This window comes from Pteropus vampyrus, unplaced genomic scaffold (genome assembly GCF_000151845.1).
Source record: "Pteropus vampyrus isolate Shadow unplaced genomic scaffold, Pvam_2.0 Scaffold27, whole genome shotgun sequence".
Taxonomy (NCBI): domain Eukaryota; kingdom Metazoa; phylum Chordata; class Mammalia; order Chiroptera; family Pteropodidae; genus Pteropus; species Pteropus vampyrus.
Window position 1 is genome coordinate 10,090,972 of NW_011888808.1, and position 16,733 is coordinate 10,107,704.

The following is a 16,733-nucleotide window of genomic DNA, read 5'->3' on the forward strand; positions in this document are numbered from 1 at the left end:
AGAAAGACTCATGGAAACTCTATGAAGTCCTTATACATAAAGACAAGAGCTAAAACACCTGTAATAATAGAAGGAAAAATTCTAAATCAAATTAAAGTTACATTGAGATTGCGAGGTTACTAAATCTTAGTCTCCCAAACTGTTATCTTCTAATTCTTAACCAGGCTTACACTTTTGCCCCATTATAAACAAAGTGAACACTCACTGCAGGTCCCTGCGGCTGAGGAGGCATGCCTGGTCGGACTCCCAGAAGTCCTAATGGACCTGGGGGACCATGAGGATAGCCACCATCGGGCATTCGGCGGCGATCATCCCAATGATGCTGTTCTTCCTCCATTCTTCTCCAGTACATGTCCTCTTCATAACGTCTGAAACACAAAGAATGACATTACAAGCCTGTAAGAAAAATACAGCACAAGAACTTATGGCAATAACATAAAAAAATTGTTAAAAAAAGCCCCAAATCAGCCTAATACCTTTTTTTCCTCCTACATCTGATTTCCTTTATTGTTTTCATCCAGAAGTAAATGGAAGTGAATGCAAGTAAAAAGAGAAGGTGAGAATACAAAGAGAAAAGCAACCCAAAATTTCACAGTTTGAGGTCTAAGTTGAAATAACAAGCATCCAAAACCCGAGTTCCTTCCAACATCTCCCTCTTTAAGGGAGAGATTAACTTAAATGCCCTAAAGTGGCCAGAGTGATGATGTGTGTGAGTGAAATACCCAAAGCACATTAATTTAGAAATTTCTTCGTGTCTCCAAAGAAATGTGCTCTTTTTCTCTTTAAAGAAAACCTCTTACAACTACCTTTAATTTCTCCTTTTACGATATAGGCAGGGACAAAGACATTTTTTCTACTATGAGAACAACAGTGCAAGACTAATGGCAACTTACATTCTGTCTCATTCTTGGCAACATATTAAGGGTGATGGAGACTACAGTAAAGTAGAAAGTATGAGAACAGCTGTGACTTAGCTCCTATTAATTACTACCATAAGGTTGTTATCTGAAGGTCATCAGGATTTTAATGTTTTTAAATGTCTTTAATGTTGGTTTTTAAATGCTGGTTCAAATTTTAAAATGCCATGTATACCAAATAAAACACCCATGGGCTGAACTTGGACTGTGGGCAGCTGGTATGTAGCCTCTGCTTTAATGGCCAACATTTTCAGAATTTAACTTTTCACCATCTCACACTCTGTTCTATCCTCACTTTTAGCTTCAAACTAGGATACCAATAACTCCCAAGTGAAATCATATCTCTAAAGCAAATTTTTATAGCAGTAAGGTTTTACTAGACAAATGTGTTCACTACAAAATCTAAGAAGTATGCTTCTTAAGCAGCACTGCAGAAACTACCCATTATGTCAGGTTGGGAATAAGTAGTGCTTTTTAGGTCATCCAATTCAGGACTTTAGGAGAAGCACAGAACAATATTTCTATGTTGTTTAGGCCTTGACAGAAAATGAATTAAAATACCTTGAAGGCTCTGGGAAACCACATTCATACCAGTTTCAAATAGTTTACTGTTATTACTAAAGATGTTTAAAAGTTAAATAAAGGCATTGTTCACCAATTCACATTCAGTGCCTACTACTTCCTGGCAAATGGTAAGTACTTAATAAATATTTGCTTATTGGAGAAAAAAAACTGCACAGTCTAGGTATAGAGAATTTCCAACGTACCACAAAGGCAGAAATTTCATAAAGAATGTGACTAACAGATTTTCATACATTTAAAAAAATTGATACATAAATAACAGCAAAAACTGTTTAGAAGTAACGCATTAATAATGGCTTAATAGCTACAACATAAGAAGTGTCTGTATCTGTATGAATCAACAACACCTAAGTAAAAACAGGCAATTTAAAATGAAAGAAATATAAGTGGTCAGGCATGAAACAAAAACTCAGTTTGCTAGTCATATAAACAAAAATGGCTTTCATGTTTCACTCTTTTATTGGTAGAGATTTTAATAAGTTACAGCAGTGGTTCTCAAAGTGTGGTCCAGGGACCTCGGATGGTACCTGAGACCCCTTCCGGGGATCCATGACATCGAAATTACTTCCATGATATTAATTTTCCATTCTCTTTCTCTCATGAGCATACAATGGAGATTGAGGCAAATGTGGTTATCATAACATACTGAACATAGAAACAGATATGTGAACTATGCTGCCTTCTCTTAAGCCAGACATTAAAGAAATTCACAAAAATGTTAAAACGATGTCATTCTTACAGAAAGTTAAAGTTAATTTTTAGCATGTTATATCTATTAAATATATTACGTTTAACTACATTTTAAGTTAAAATGTCATTTTAAAATGAATGAAAAAATATTTAAACTTCTCAGTTTTAATTTCTAATACAGCAAATCTTGACAGTTATAATCTACATAAACAAAAGCTCTTAAAAGTTTTCAAAATGGAAATCAAACACTTCCATTTTGGGGTTATTAGCAACTAATCATGATTTATAGCCTCAAGGATAGCCCATGTAGTCATAATAGGAAAATACTGGAAACAATCTACATATCTAACAACATGGAACTAGTTATAAAGAATATTTTACCTCTGCACAAGAGAATAAATACTATGTTCCCATAAAAAAAAAAAAAAACCTGGCTTAATTTTAAGATATGTAAATGAAAAAAAGTGGGTTATAAAGTATGTGTACATTATGCTTCTGTTCTTATTTTTTGAAATTATGTTTTAAAACTGGTATGCAAATATTCATAGGAGCAGCATTTGTGATAGCAGTATCTATGATAGCCCCAAAGCAGAAATAACACAAATGTCCATCAACTGATGAATGAACAAAATGTGGTACATCTATAATAGAATATCATTCAGCAATAAAAAGGAATAAAGTACTGATAAATACAATAACATGCATGAACCTTGAAAAAATGCCAAGTGAAAGTAGCCAGACACAAAAGACCACATATTGTATGATTCCATTTATATGAAATCTCTTGAATAGGCAAATCTACAGAGACAGAAAGTATATTAATAGTTGCCTTGGGGTAGAGGGAAGGGTTGGAGAAAAAATGGAGGCAATGATTGCTAATGGGTTCGTGGTTTCTTTTAGGGGTGATGAAAATGTTCTAAAATTGATTATGGTAATGCTGCACAACTTCTATGAATGTGAATTGTACAATTTGAACATCTGTCAGTTATTATCAATAAAACTGAACATATCTCTGGAAATTATGTTTTCTCATTTCTCCTTCCTTACAGCCTATAAAGTTTCTATAATGAAGTTTCTTTTTATAAAAACACACTAAGATGTCTAGAATCTACCAAATCTTATACTTGGAATATTTTTATCATGGAACCAAATGTTCTATTTTGCTGTTTTAAACTGAGGCATTTATTTATAATATTAAATTATTTCTCCATATAATTAACCACATAATGCCTAATACCAAAGCCATGATCAAATACCAGAACACCCAATAACTTAATTTAATGCATTTCTTTTCTAGACCTGGGATCTTCTGAAAAGCGAATATTAAAACTACATTTTATAAATCTGGACTGCTTTGAATAGAAGATGCATACTCACAATAGCTAATATTTTTAGAAAGGCTGAACCACTTACTATTATGCTGCTAAAAGTTAAAGATATTACCTCATTTCCATTCTCCAGCGTTCTTCTTCTTCTCGTCTTCGCCAATACTCCTCTTTTTGCATTTGTTTCCTCATTTTTTCTTCTTGAATCTTTCTTGCTCGAATACTGGGCTTTACTTCCACTTGCAAATCTGGATTGACTTTTTTCTGTTGACAAGACATTTAAAAAACTAGTACTCCTGCCAACAATCTACACATTTTTAAAATCATACAATCACGGACACGGTTCCATAGTGTAGCGGTTAGCACATCTGCTTTACACGCAGAAGGTCCTGGGTTCGTGCCCCAGTGGAGCCATGGTCCATGATCTACAGTCATGCCACCCCGAACAAGCCCAATGTCTGATCTCAGAAGCTAAGCAGGGTTGAGCCTGGTTAGTATTTGGATGAGAGAACATCTAAGAAGACCAGGTGCTATAGATATAAATAATAATAAACAAGACAAAACAAAACCCCAAAAAACAAAACTGACAAAATAAAATCATACAATCATGCATTTCTTTTATCATAGAGGCTTTTAGTTGCAAATTTCCTATTATATAAGAGTAAAATCAGTATGTAAGTTGAATCAGAGAGAAATTCAGAATACATTAATAAACATCCTTTTCTCCCTCCTATCCCCCAAATTCTTAATTTTCCAAGTTTAAAATTAAATACTTAGCATGGAGAAAGTATGTAACATTGGCCGACAGAAGAGATCCTCAGGGGACTAATGGATACTTAATTTTCCTGTATTTTTTTTTGTAAACAGATGATTCTAAATGAGATTTAAAAGTTTCTTTTCATAGAAAGGTACTGCCCTTTAACAGACTCAATTTTTATGAACTCTGAGTTTATAAAAGAAAACACAAATCTGGTGCATTAGTCCAGCCTTATTAACACAATATTTAGATTTAACTGAACACTTGAAGTGTTTTCAATGAAGAATTCTTCATCTCGAAATTCATTTTAGTGGGAATTCTACCAAGATAAAGTAGGTGAATGGAGACTTTACACTTCTTTACATGATTATTTGATCTAAGGAATGTTACAGTTTTATTTTGCTACAGTCACTGAAAATGATGAAATATGGTTATAGTCTTAAGTACGACAAACTAATCAGAAAAAACCAAGCACCTGAATCTAAGCAAGACATGACATGCTCATCGTAGAGTGGGAGTTCACGGATTCAGTGAGTTATGTTTAGATGCTTTGTTTTGCATCTAGAATGTTCCAAGTTGTTTTAAAAAAAAGAAAAGAAGATAGTTGAAATTTTTACTCACTTTATATTGAAGTCTGTGTCTTCGCCCTTTTAAGTGCATCTCTTTAGCATTGGGATCATTAAAGCTGCACTCACATAATTTACAATGGAATCGAATTACTTTTCCTTCATCATTTCGTACCTTGGTGTGGAAAAAAAAATCCAAGAATAATTGGAATGTTATGAGTTGATAACTTCATTCATACACCTGCCCAGATTCTCGATTAAAAAAATGCTGTGCAAAATCAAAAGTTTGAAGTGAGGAAAAAAAGAAGCAATGTCTATAATTTTTTAAAGTATCATTTACAGAAACAAACTGCTAGAATTTTTAACTGTTGTGTGCAAGATGTGTTAGCATGTATTTGCTTTTGTAATTAACTTTAATTTTAATACTTCTGTCTATATGTAAACATTTAAATGCAATTAGATACCTTAAATTTTCTAACAAATAGTTACTGAATACTAGGTAATGTTGTTGGAGATGAAGATAAAGATAATTAGATTTTATATATCTAACTAAAGAAAACCCATGGCAATTTTTTTTCTATCTGCACAATCATGAAGGCAAGTTTAGACTCGAATGCTATTAAGAAGTCTATGAAATATATTAAGTTCAAAGTGTACAAGCTTTAAAGAATGGCTCTGAATGCAAAAATCTGAGGTTTAGGATTATTTAATTAACCAATATCATTGGAGATTAAGGTGTTCTGGCTGTGTACATTTCTTAGATAACCTAATCTTGATCTTTTAAGAACTATAATTTTAAATTAAAATTGTATGTGAACTATTTATAAACTACATAACCCAGTTTTCCACCTTGTAAATAAAGAACATGACCTAATAAAACAGGAATTGTTTTCGAATCAGCTTAAGAAACCAAATAAAAACAATCTTTTAAATCAGCAACCTTAATTTTACACATGAAATTGATTGGTCAGAAAGAGAAATATGGCTATCAAAATTTTTGCTGCTCACAATTTTACTTTCTATGTTCAGGATAGTTGAAAGATACAGGAATGACTACCAAATAAATGGAAAATTACTTTACACCAGTGATGATGTTAACACGGAGATAAGTTAAAAAAAAATTGTAGTATCACTTAGGTAAACTTAAAGAGCATGCTTTTTAAAAACCCTTAAAGCAATCCCTTTGATTTTCCTTCATAAGTAAACTAAATCTAAAATATAATTGAATACAATTTAATCTTACATGTAAAGCATGCTTACAACAAAGTGGCACTTTTACTCTTTAACCTCACGGCAACGGTATTATCAAATCAATACCTCTTCCACATAGTCATGGCCCACTGGTTGCACATCACTCTGCAAAGCAGCAAGAGATGCAGGTGTGACTGGTTCTGACACTGTGTCTGACTTTACTTCTGGAATCTGTACAGAAGTGACAGGAGTGCTTTTAACACATTCGGTTCCTTTTAAATCTTCTGTTTTATTTCCTGTTGATTGCAGCTTATTACCACCTAGAAAAGCATTAAAAATTATAGCAATTTTAACTTTCTTTTTGTATAAGTGTATAACCTATAGACCACATGGCTTTTTAATCTTATTAACGAATAGATCTTTCCTTTCTCTACCATCCTACACCCAATGATCCTCTCCATCACCACATGCCTCTCTTAACAAGTGAACAGCAAGTACCTGAAAAGGTAGGGTCTAAGTGTAATTCGTTTGTATTCCTAGTTCTTTCAATTCCAAAGAACTGTCCTACATTCTGGTAATATAATAAAACAGTGTAGCTGCCTTTGAGGTGCCAACAAGTAATTATAATACAATGTGATAAGCAATGTAATAAGTATGAACAGATTATGGAAATGTAAAGCAAAGGAGTCACTACCCTTTAACCTGATCTGATTAGGAAAGGCTTTACCAAGGGTATGACCCTTGAGTTGGGCTTTGAAAAAAGAGTAATGAATTGAACTGGCCAAGCAGAGAGAGACTGCTGTCTAAACACAAAGAATAGTATGTACAAAAAAGAACAACAACATGCAGTTAAGAAGACTATAGTAAATTCAGGGAGACCCAGTAATTCAGTATGATTTATGAGGTGATGACGTATGAGGCAGAGGGCAGATTGTGAAGAGCTTGGATGACATAACTAAGGAACAAAGAGTTTTTTCCTATATGCACAGGGAAGGCCACTGAATATTTTTAAAATCAGGACACTAACCCAATTTGATACTTATTTTCACAAAATGACTGACGAGTGTTGAGACTGGATGCAATGAGAGACAAAGCTCTGAGGAAGAGACTATGAAGGCCTAACAAGGCAGTGGCTATGAAAAAATTTTTTTGTTGGTAAAAATATCGTAGTGATAGAAACAAAAGGACTAGGTAGACAACTGGAGGCAATAAAAAGGAAGAAATAGTGTCACAGTGAAGTTTCCCAAGTGAGAAAGCAGCAATTTAATGAGATTATTTCATGGTACTCTTGTTATGAGATACTGAGTTAGAATGAAACACTGGTAGGCATCCACAAAGCTGGACAGATAATGATGAGGGAATACCTAAAATGTGGCTCTAGAACTCAGATGGGAGTTCTAAGTTTGCTCAAAAGATTTTAAAGTAACTGTATGCACTGGAATGGAAGAGACCACTCACGAATACTGGGTGAGTAGAGTAAGACCAGAACAGAATTAGCATCTTAAAATGCCAACATTTAAATGAACATGAAGGTAAGTGATCCAATAAAGATAACCTGAGAAAGGGGTGGGTGGACAGGTAATAGAGACATTTCTCAAGCTTTAAGGTATAAGAGTCAATTGTGTCAAATGTTAGAGACCAACAGGATGAAACTGAAAACTGGCCACTAGATTTGGCAATTAGGTCTTTAATGACTCTTGAAAGCAGTTTCAGAAAAGGGTAAGAGGAAATACTATAACAGACTGAGAACTAAATAGGAAGTATAGAGACAGAGAAAGTAAGAACTAGGTGAGAAGCTTGAGAGGATAACAGCAATGGAAAAGGGTCTTTTTTAAATTGAAGACTATGAAGACAAAGGTATACCTTCATGGCTGAAGGGAAGAAGGAAGAAACGACTAGAGGATTAAAAATTCAAAAAAAATTACAGATATGTGATTTGACAAGGTCCCAGAGAAGAAAGGAGATAAGTATAAGAGCACAAGCAGAAGGGTTAGTCCTGGACTGGAAGAGAACTATCACTTTGCTGGAGTTAGGAGGAACATAAAGAATCTTTAGTACTTGCCCACAAAGTTTATTTTGGGTGTAGATGTCTTCTTAGCAGCCATATTTGTAGGCACTGCTGATACTTTAGTGTTAGATGTGCTATTAAGAGACGAGTTTCCTGGAGTTGTAAGACCTTTCACTGAAGATGTTGCAATTGATGAAGTGTTCACAGTACAATTGCTTGCTGCAATGCTTGAAGGAGAGGCAGTCGGTTTTGAAGCAGACACAGCTGTTGAAGAAGTAGCTTGACTAACGACGTTTGGTTCTGTTGAAGGAATGGGTTTACCAAGTTTTGTGTGTAATTTAACCACCTACAAAATAAAAGCACATTCATCTGTCAGGAAACTCGAGTATAGATTTTTAAGTTTGTCTAAAAGACATTGTTGTATTTTTCCTTTCCCATATTTTCACACACAAAACTCATTACTCTCAAAAGAATCTCTGTGAAGCATGCATACACACTCACTCTCTCTCTCTCTCTCTCTCTCTCTCTCTCCACCTAATACTAGGTGAGGAAACTAAGGCAGAGAAAGATGAAATGACTTGGCCACACGTATACTAACCTAAACTTAAACATGACAAAAGGAGGAAAATAATCATACAACAAATTTCCAATTGGTGGAATAAATGATCTAGTTCAATTTAAAGAAAGGTCTCTAGTCTTTCCCTCTTTTAAGCAATGACTATTTAATGTCACTTTTACGTATATTACCATATAAATAAGGCTTATAATTCACTCAAAATTTTGAAGTTTTGGAGCCACTTTTACTTAATACCCCTCCACACAGACGTCGCTGCTCCAACTAAAAAAGTAAAAGAAAACAAAGTAAGACATAAGGGTGCGTGGGAAAAAAAACACCTACTTTCTGATGCTTCGCACCACGAATGTGGGCAGCATATGCATCTGCTCCTGTACAAGACACATCGCAGAGCTCACAACGGAGCTGATTTTGAGTCCCACGAGTAGAGTTGCTGCTGCTGCTGGTATTTTGTGAGGCTTTCAATGCGGCTTCTTTTTTTTTATGTTTCTGTCCTTCTAAATGTTCTTTGTAAGTCTGTTTCAAACAAAAGAATTAATTTTGTTTTATTCATTTTCTATTTACATTTGAAATTATTCAACTCTCAAATCTCTAATACTCATTTAAAAATGAGCACTAAACAATTTAAAAAGCAACTAACTAAACAAAAGCATGTGGGACTCCCTACATATGTGACATATCTGTGGTTCTCTTTACCCTGTTTACCAAGAATACATTTGTCTAACACTCTGACTTATAGTGGACTTTCATATATAGCCCTAATATCAATAAAGTAACTGCTTTTGGTTTCAAAAGTTTGCATCTTTACTGCTTATGTATGTTGGATAGAGAAAAAGACACAGTGATCGTGCCATAAGGGAATTACTTAATTATAGGACTAAGATGACGGGGGAAAATATATCTATAGCACAGAAGAGAAAAAAATTACTGTATAATAACAAGACTCTTCACAAATAAGTATGTTTATTCATAAAACTGACTTTTCTAACTCAGAATGCACTCCACATTGAATTTCTTGCCACCCTAAACAAGTATCTATTTAAAATATACTAGCCAAAATTGTACATAATTGCAAGGAAAAATACTGTAATATTAGTCAATAAAAAAGTGAAATTATATATTCAAACAAGAAAAATCCTTTCTAGAAATGATATTATGCACGAATAAGGAAAATTGCTCTGCTTTTTAAACAAAGAGGGAGACCTAAGACCCATTTGGTTCTTCTCTCCTTTTCTGTGGCAGCCCGAAGCAGCTCCATGAAGCACTTTAAGCCTCAATTATTTAGGACAAGTCCCAATTATAAAAGTGAGGAAACAAAAGCCCAAAGAAGTTAAGGTCTTTGACTTGCCCAAGGACCTTTACCCTGTTTACCAAGAATACATTTGTCTAACACTCTGACTTACAATGGACTTTCATATATAGCCTTAATACCAATAAAGTAACTGGACTAGAACCATGACACCCTTAAATCTGAACCGAAGTACTCTCTCTCCTTACATTTACACCTAGACTCTTAATTCACAATCTCAATGATATTTTTCTCTAAGGCTCACTAACCCCTTAAGGCACTGCCTCTGACTTGCAGAAGTTCCCCTGGCCTGTTCTTGTGTAACCATCCAGACACCCCAAATCAATGGTCAGCCTTATACACCTACTCATTCTAAATGCTGCTATTAACCTATCACCCTAGAGCAATGTTCTACCCTTCTAAATGAGTACCATATATTCAATAAATCTCTAGGTTATATTTGCCACTTATAGCACCATCCTCTCTAAACGGCCATCAGGAGAACAGGATACACTCCTCAAATACTAAGACCAACATCCTTGTTCCCTTTTATGTTTAATTCCGGTCACTATGAATATTCCCCCCCACCCTCCTCCAGTCATGTAATGACAATGGAACTACTTCCTATCACACTCGAAATAGGGACAAAAAAAGTTTTATGTAACTAACTACATACAATAAATTTATGTAATTCAGGGAATGCTGGTTAACTAAAAACACCCCCAAAATTCAGTATTAAAAAGTAGAACTAATTTAGTAAATTAAAAAGAATATACACATATGGGGCAGGGGTGGAAGACAGATAAAAACTGGAAGAAACTACTACAGAGTCGAAATCTGGTCTTTTCAAATAATATGCCTTTTATTTGCCAAACTGCTTATCAAATTTTTATATAAAAACTAGATGCTCTTAAAAAAAGAAATAACAAAGCTGGGAAGAGAGTTGAACTCATTATAATAAACAGACTTGTGCCTAAATCACTTATTTTAAGGTGTAGCAACTAAGAAAAAAAAAAAAAAAAGAACAAAGATTCTACATGCTCAAGTTGATATTTTTGAAAAAGACACTTCCCTATGCCTTTCTTGCTCCCCAAATTCCTATTCTCTCATGGAGATTATAAAGAAATAAGTAACATTCTATAAAGCATATACAAAAGCCAGTCTCACTGGAAATGTTATTCCAAAAATTGATTAAAAAAAAAACCCTTAAGAATTTTTTAAATTCCAGAAAGACAATGCCTTCTCCTATTCATGTTCCAAAATATAATACATCTGACAAAGTCCTCTTATCATTAATGTAAGTGTGTAAACTGAATTATCTCTCTGTGATCATCCTTTTTCAGCTGTAAAATTCTATTCCCCCAAAATGGACCTTGAAAAAAAGAGCCAAGGAAATCAATAAACTGTCTTAAGTTGAAGAATTTTGTATAAAAGCTTTACAAAGCAAGTTGTGGGTGATAAAAAAGAAATAAAAATTCAATCTTTTCCCCAAATCCCAATTAATTTGAATATAAAATCTTTAAGCTAAATTTGTTTTATCTGAAGAGCAAAGTATCATTCTTGAAAAAAAAAGAAAAGCTCAATTCGCCCATTTTTCATTTATATTCATAATCACTTTTACAGTTTCCTCTTAACAGAATTCTTATCTTTTTAAAAATAGTCATTTAGCAAAATATGTGTATGTTATAGCTAAAAGGTAACAGGAAAGAAAATGTAAAACTTTGCAGGCACAAGACTTAGAATATCAACCATACTTAACTATCAAAGTTAACCATTGAAGACTCGTGGTAAAACATACAACATAAGTACCTGTGGTCCAGCACAGCTGATCTTACAAACATCACAATAGTGAATCTGGGGTGGTTTGGGAGGCTGTTTTGGTTTCAGTTGTTTATTTTGGAATGGTGCTTTTTTAGTAAAGGTGGTCCCTGTCCAGGCAGCTGTTGCAGCAGCAGCAGCAGCTGCTGCTGCTGCCTGCTTCTGTTGCTGCTGCTGCTGTTGGTAGTAGGAGGATGCAGCTGAATACACTGCTGCTTCATAACCTGAATAAGATGTACCTTATAAATAAAATCAAACAAAGATTATGTTAAAAAGGCCAAGTTAAATGCTGTAAATTTAAATTCAATAAATTCTGCTAAAAAAGGTAGGTTTATACATGCATATTTACAAATAATGTGTATCTTACAAAACCTAGAAAACATATTATTTATCTTCCTTTTATACAAGTCAACAAGTATTTTATTTAACATATGCCAGGTGTTATGGAGGTATAAAGAAACTATAAGATTTAGTCCTTGTCTTCAAGAAGCTTATAGTTCATTTGGAAGGATGTAATAGAATATTTGGTAAATTTATGTGGCTACAGAACCTGTTAATATTTCCCCAAACAGAATTCCTCTAAGTACAATTGTGAAGTGTTGGACTTGAGGAAGGGTCTGAACTAGGATACTAGATAGAAAAAAATAAGAAACTCACGAAATTGAAATTTCACATGCTTAGTGGCTAAGAGGATAAAAGACACGAAAGAAGAGGAAAACACACAAAAATGACACCAAGATTTAGAATTCCAGAGTGACTGATGGGTTGTGCATCTGAAAAAAACAAGGAGCTGGTAGAAGCTGGTTTGGAGAGGCAAAGTGAATAAAGCTTAGCAGAAATCCATAATATGGAGCTGGGGTTCAGATGAATATATAGGACAACAGATAAAAGGTTTTGGAATTAAGAACCAAAAACACCGGGTTTCAGTTTCCAGAAGACGAAAAAGCACTATATTTTCTGGTTAAATGTATGGATTCTATCCATTTCCATTGTTTAAAGTTTCTAATGAACAAGCACATTAAGCTAGGTATTAACATAATATGTACATGTTGTTTATGTTCAGTGATTTATAGGCTTAGAGATCTATAAAAGTTTTAAATTTGACAAAGTAGTTGATTTTATTTATGAGTATAACTCGAAACTGAAAAACTTTACCCCTTCCAAACTAAGGTTTCTAGAAATTTCATGGACTCTCTATCATATTCTAGTAAGATTTCTTTTTTCCCTGAAGTGGAAATGAGTGAGCAAAGAGTCATGCTAAGGTTCAAGAGAGATTCCTGGTTGCCAGGAGAACAAAGAAGAACTAGTTAAGGAAAACTAAACTTTAGTCTCTCGAGTGTAGACTGCTATATTGAAAAGTAAAGACTTATGACCCACTGACTTCAATGCATCCACACACAGAGGAAAGAAAACATGAATTGTAAAGGTGAGAGTTAAGAGCATGGGAAATCACAATTGTAGGCATCTGAAACTAAACATATCCAGGAGAGAAACTGGGCAACTTCCACAAAAAGCTTTCCTAGACTTTTATGGCAGGTTATTAAATTATGTAAATTCTTATGAAGATACGAAGAAAGTATGGTAAGAAAACATCTAAAAATCAAAGTAGGAAGAAGTAGATAAACATTCCAATAATAAATATATGTTCAGAGAAAAGACAATTAGGAAACAACTGATATAAGTGGTTAAAAGAAAAACTATAGATCAATAAACTGTTTATTGATCAATTCTATCAATGTCCTCTATTGTTGAAGAATGTGATAAAAGAACCAAGTCAAGCTCACAGCCAAATGCTTTCAAATTTATAGACAGAAACATGTATGGCTTAAATTTTGCTCTTAAAACACCATAAAGTTGTCTAATTAAAATAATAAAGCTATTTTTATATCATTACCATTTAGGACCATGAGTTTTATATGAAATCTTTAAAACAAACATTTTCTGAATGACTAGTTGTTATGTACAGAAACTAAAAATGACACTTAAATATATCAAGAAAATAAAAGTAGAATAAGACCAAAAGCATTCTACAATGCTGGATGACCAGAAATTTTCGTTTTTTTGTTTTTTTTTTTAAATGAGAATCTATAATATGGGAGGCAGTATTCCAAACACAGTGAAGTCTCAGAACAAAACTTTAGAGCAGGTATTACAAACCTTACTTTACAGATAAGAAAACTGAGGCTAAGAGATTGTGAAGTCCTTTAAACAGTGAGTTATTTAAACCACAAAAATCACCAGGTTAAGCTTAATATTGACAAAATAATCTCCTTCATTTGCACACAGTCTAATAAAACCAGTAAAAAAGCAAATTTAATTACAGTTTACTACTTAGTTTTTTAAATGTCAAAGTATGCACTGAAAGGTGGGCTAAAGATTTAAAGAACATGTTTAAATCTATTACTACGAGCAAACAAACATACATTTGTAAAAGCATTATGGGAAAACGTATATACGATTGTATATCTAATTTAAGTATAAAAGCTCAATTTTTGAACGCTAAAACAGTTTTGCTTAAAAGTACTTCTATTAAAAATGTTTCTCAATTATTAGTAAGGTACATAATTTTAACAGTAGAAATATAATTTTTAATTGTACATTATCAGAAATAAAAATGTCACTTCAGTAGTAAATTCATCATGCTACAAGTCACTGTTTAGTAGGTACCAATATTCTAGAACTCATTTTAGTGATAAAAATAGCTGATCTAAGTTGTAGCTGATATAAAATTGCAGAGAACTCAGAGGCCCTAAATATGATCTCTCAATGGTAATTTCACACAGTGTATCACATATTCTTTAAAAAGTGCATACTCTTTGACCTAACAGTTCCAGATATAGGAATTTATCCTAGTGAAAAAAATTGGCAAATATACAAATCTTTACGTACAAGGATTACTTTACCCAGTGTTGTTTCTAGTTTTTCCCTAATATGAAATGTGTCCCCAAACAGAAATTTGAAAATATATTACATCCATACAATAAAATATTATACAGCCATTAAAAATATGTATATTGAAACAGAGATCTTGGTTTATAAATACTACTACCATGTATGAAACCAAAGATCTTTTGTAAGATGGCTAACTGTGAACCTAAGGCAGGAAAATATCTAAGCATATCTGTAACATCTTAAATGTGCTAGAAAGGAAAGAAGTGTTCAAAGGATTAATGACACCAAGGCCAAGACTCAGGAGCTGGTTTGAAAAGGATCCCATTGGCCAAATTTGGGACAATGTGTACCTCAAAAAGTAAAAAAGGGAGAGTAATGAATCATACTACACTGAATAAAAAAGAACAAGTCCAGTAATGCCAATGGGGTGGCGGGGGGAGGAAACGGACACTCTTCTTGAGAAAAATGCCTAAGAATCAACATAAAAGGATTCTGCAACCTTCACTTTAAAACTTGATTCCGTTAAGAGATTTTCAAAGGATCTAACATTATAGAGTCAAAGTCAATCTGTGGGTAACAAGCTCACAAATTACTTGGTTAATTACAAAGGGAAGAGGCTATCTTTACAAGGAAGAGGTCTGGTAGTCACCACTTTAACCAGTAATTATACTTGAAATCATCAATAAGGAATAAACTGACATTATTTCTTATGTGCTCCTGATATCATAAAAAGAAAAGTTCACATAGTTTTATTGACTAAAAAGCTACCATAATCTTAGCATATAAAGAAATCAGATAAATCCAGATTGTGGGATATTCTACAATATCCCACAAGAGCCTGAACTCTTAAAAAATGATAAATCCAGATTGTGGGATATTCTACAATATCCCACAAGAGCCTGAACTCTTAAAAAATGTCAAGGTCATGAGAAGATTAAAAAAGGGGGGGGGGATCATTCTATATTAAAGGAAACTGAAACCAACAAGACATGACAACCAAACACAATCAGTGATCCCTAATTGGATCCTGAATTTAAAATAAAGCACAAACACACAGAAAGCCTAGCCACAAAAGACACTTGTGGAAAATTGGAGAAATTTATTAGATAATATTCATGTTTGATTCCTTTTTATAATATTTGCATTGTGGCTATGTAAAAGAATGCCCTTAGGAAATAATGCTGAAAAATTCTGGGCCAAAAAACCCACGTCATCTGCAACTTTTGTGTATTGTTGACCCATTTGAAAATACGTTTTAAGAGGAGAAAGCAAATGCAACAAAATATTCATAACTGGTGAATCTAAGTACTGCTATATGGTATTTGTATTATTTTTTCAACTATTCTGTAGAATTAAAATTTTCTATAATAAAAAGTTGGAGGAAAACAAAGGAATGATAGCTCTTTATTTAGTGACATGAAAGGACATTCACAGTAAGAATAAAATAGTTTACATGATATCATGTATCAGGTAAATTCGTTTTTGTAAAGAAACCATAATTCCATGGAAAAATGTATAGAAAGACATGCACTAAAATGTTAACAGCAGTTAGGGTCTAGGGGTAGATATCCAGCAATTTAACATTTTTCTCTGTATTTTCTAGTTTTAAAATAGGAATGTACTATTTATGTAATAAAGCAGTACATAAAGGAAGGGATACTATTGTACTCCTTATTTGGAAGCTAATGTGGACATTTAGAAAAAATGCATTCCACTCAGATTTCATTAAAATAATTCCATTACAATTATAACTGGTTAATTGGATAAAGAGAGGCAGAAATGCTGTATCTGGGCAATTCTGAACGACAGATCTAGGAATAATATCTCTTCACTCCAATTCATTTCCATGTGGTTGTCACAGTTAACTTACAAATCTGTTCCCATTGCTCCCTGTCTTTAAGATCTCTCGGTACCCTTTCTGCCTACATGATAAAGACAGACAGCATAGCGGAGCCTGTAAGGCTTTTTTTCACACTGATATTTCCTGCCTCATCTGATATTTATTCCATACATCCTATATTCTAGACACAATGAACTCTTGTTTCCAAACACACCATGCCTGCCTAATTCACCACTGTATCCCTACCACTCACCCAGCATAGCATCTGGTACAGGGTTAGGGATA

General features: G+C 33.6%; 1 protein-coding gene across 3 annotated transcripts in view; it reads right to left on the minus strand.

The window, feature by feature from the left end:
• ZFR (zinc finger RNA binding protein) overlaps positions 1–16,733 on the minus strand; it is a 67,475-nt gene that overhangs the window by 27,354 nt on the left and 23,388 nt on the right. For all 3 annotated transcript variants that reach the window (XR_002779443.1, XM_011356453.2, XM_011356454.2), the window contains 7 exons: positions 11,708–11,955; positions 8,935–9,126; positions 8,091–8,382; positions 6,155–6,348; positions 4,893–5,012; positions 3,633–3,778; positions 206–368 (listed from right to left, as the gene is read on the minus strand). Coding sequence is in view for 2 of the 3 variants with exons in the window: in XM_011356453.2 (XP_011354755.1) it covers positions 206–368; positions 3,633–3,778; positions 4,893–5,012; positions 6,155–6,348; positions 8,091–8,382; positions 8,935–9,126; positions 11,708–11,955 (1,355 nt within the window). In the remaining variant the exon portion in view is untranslated. The remainder of the gene's footprint in view (positions 1–205; positions 369–3,632; positions 3,779–4,892; positions 5,013–6,154; positions 6,349–8,090; positions 8,383–8,934; positions 9,127–11,707; positions 11,956–16,733) is intronic.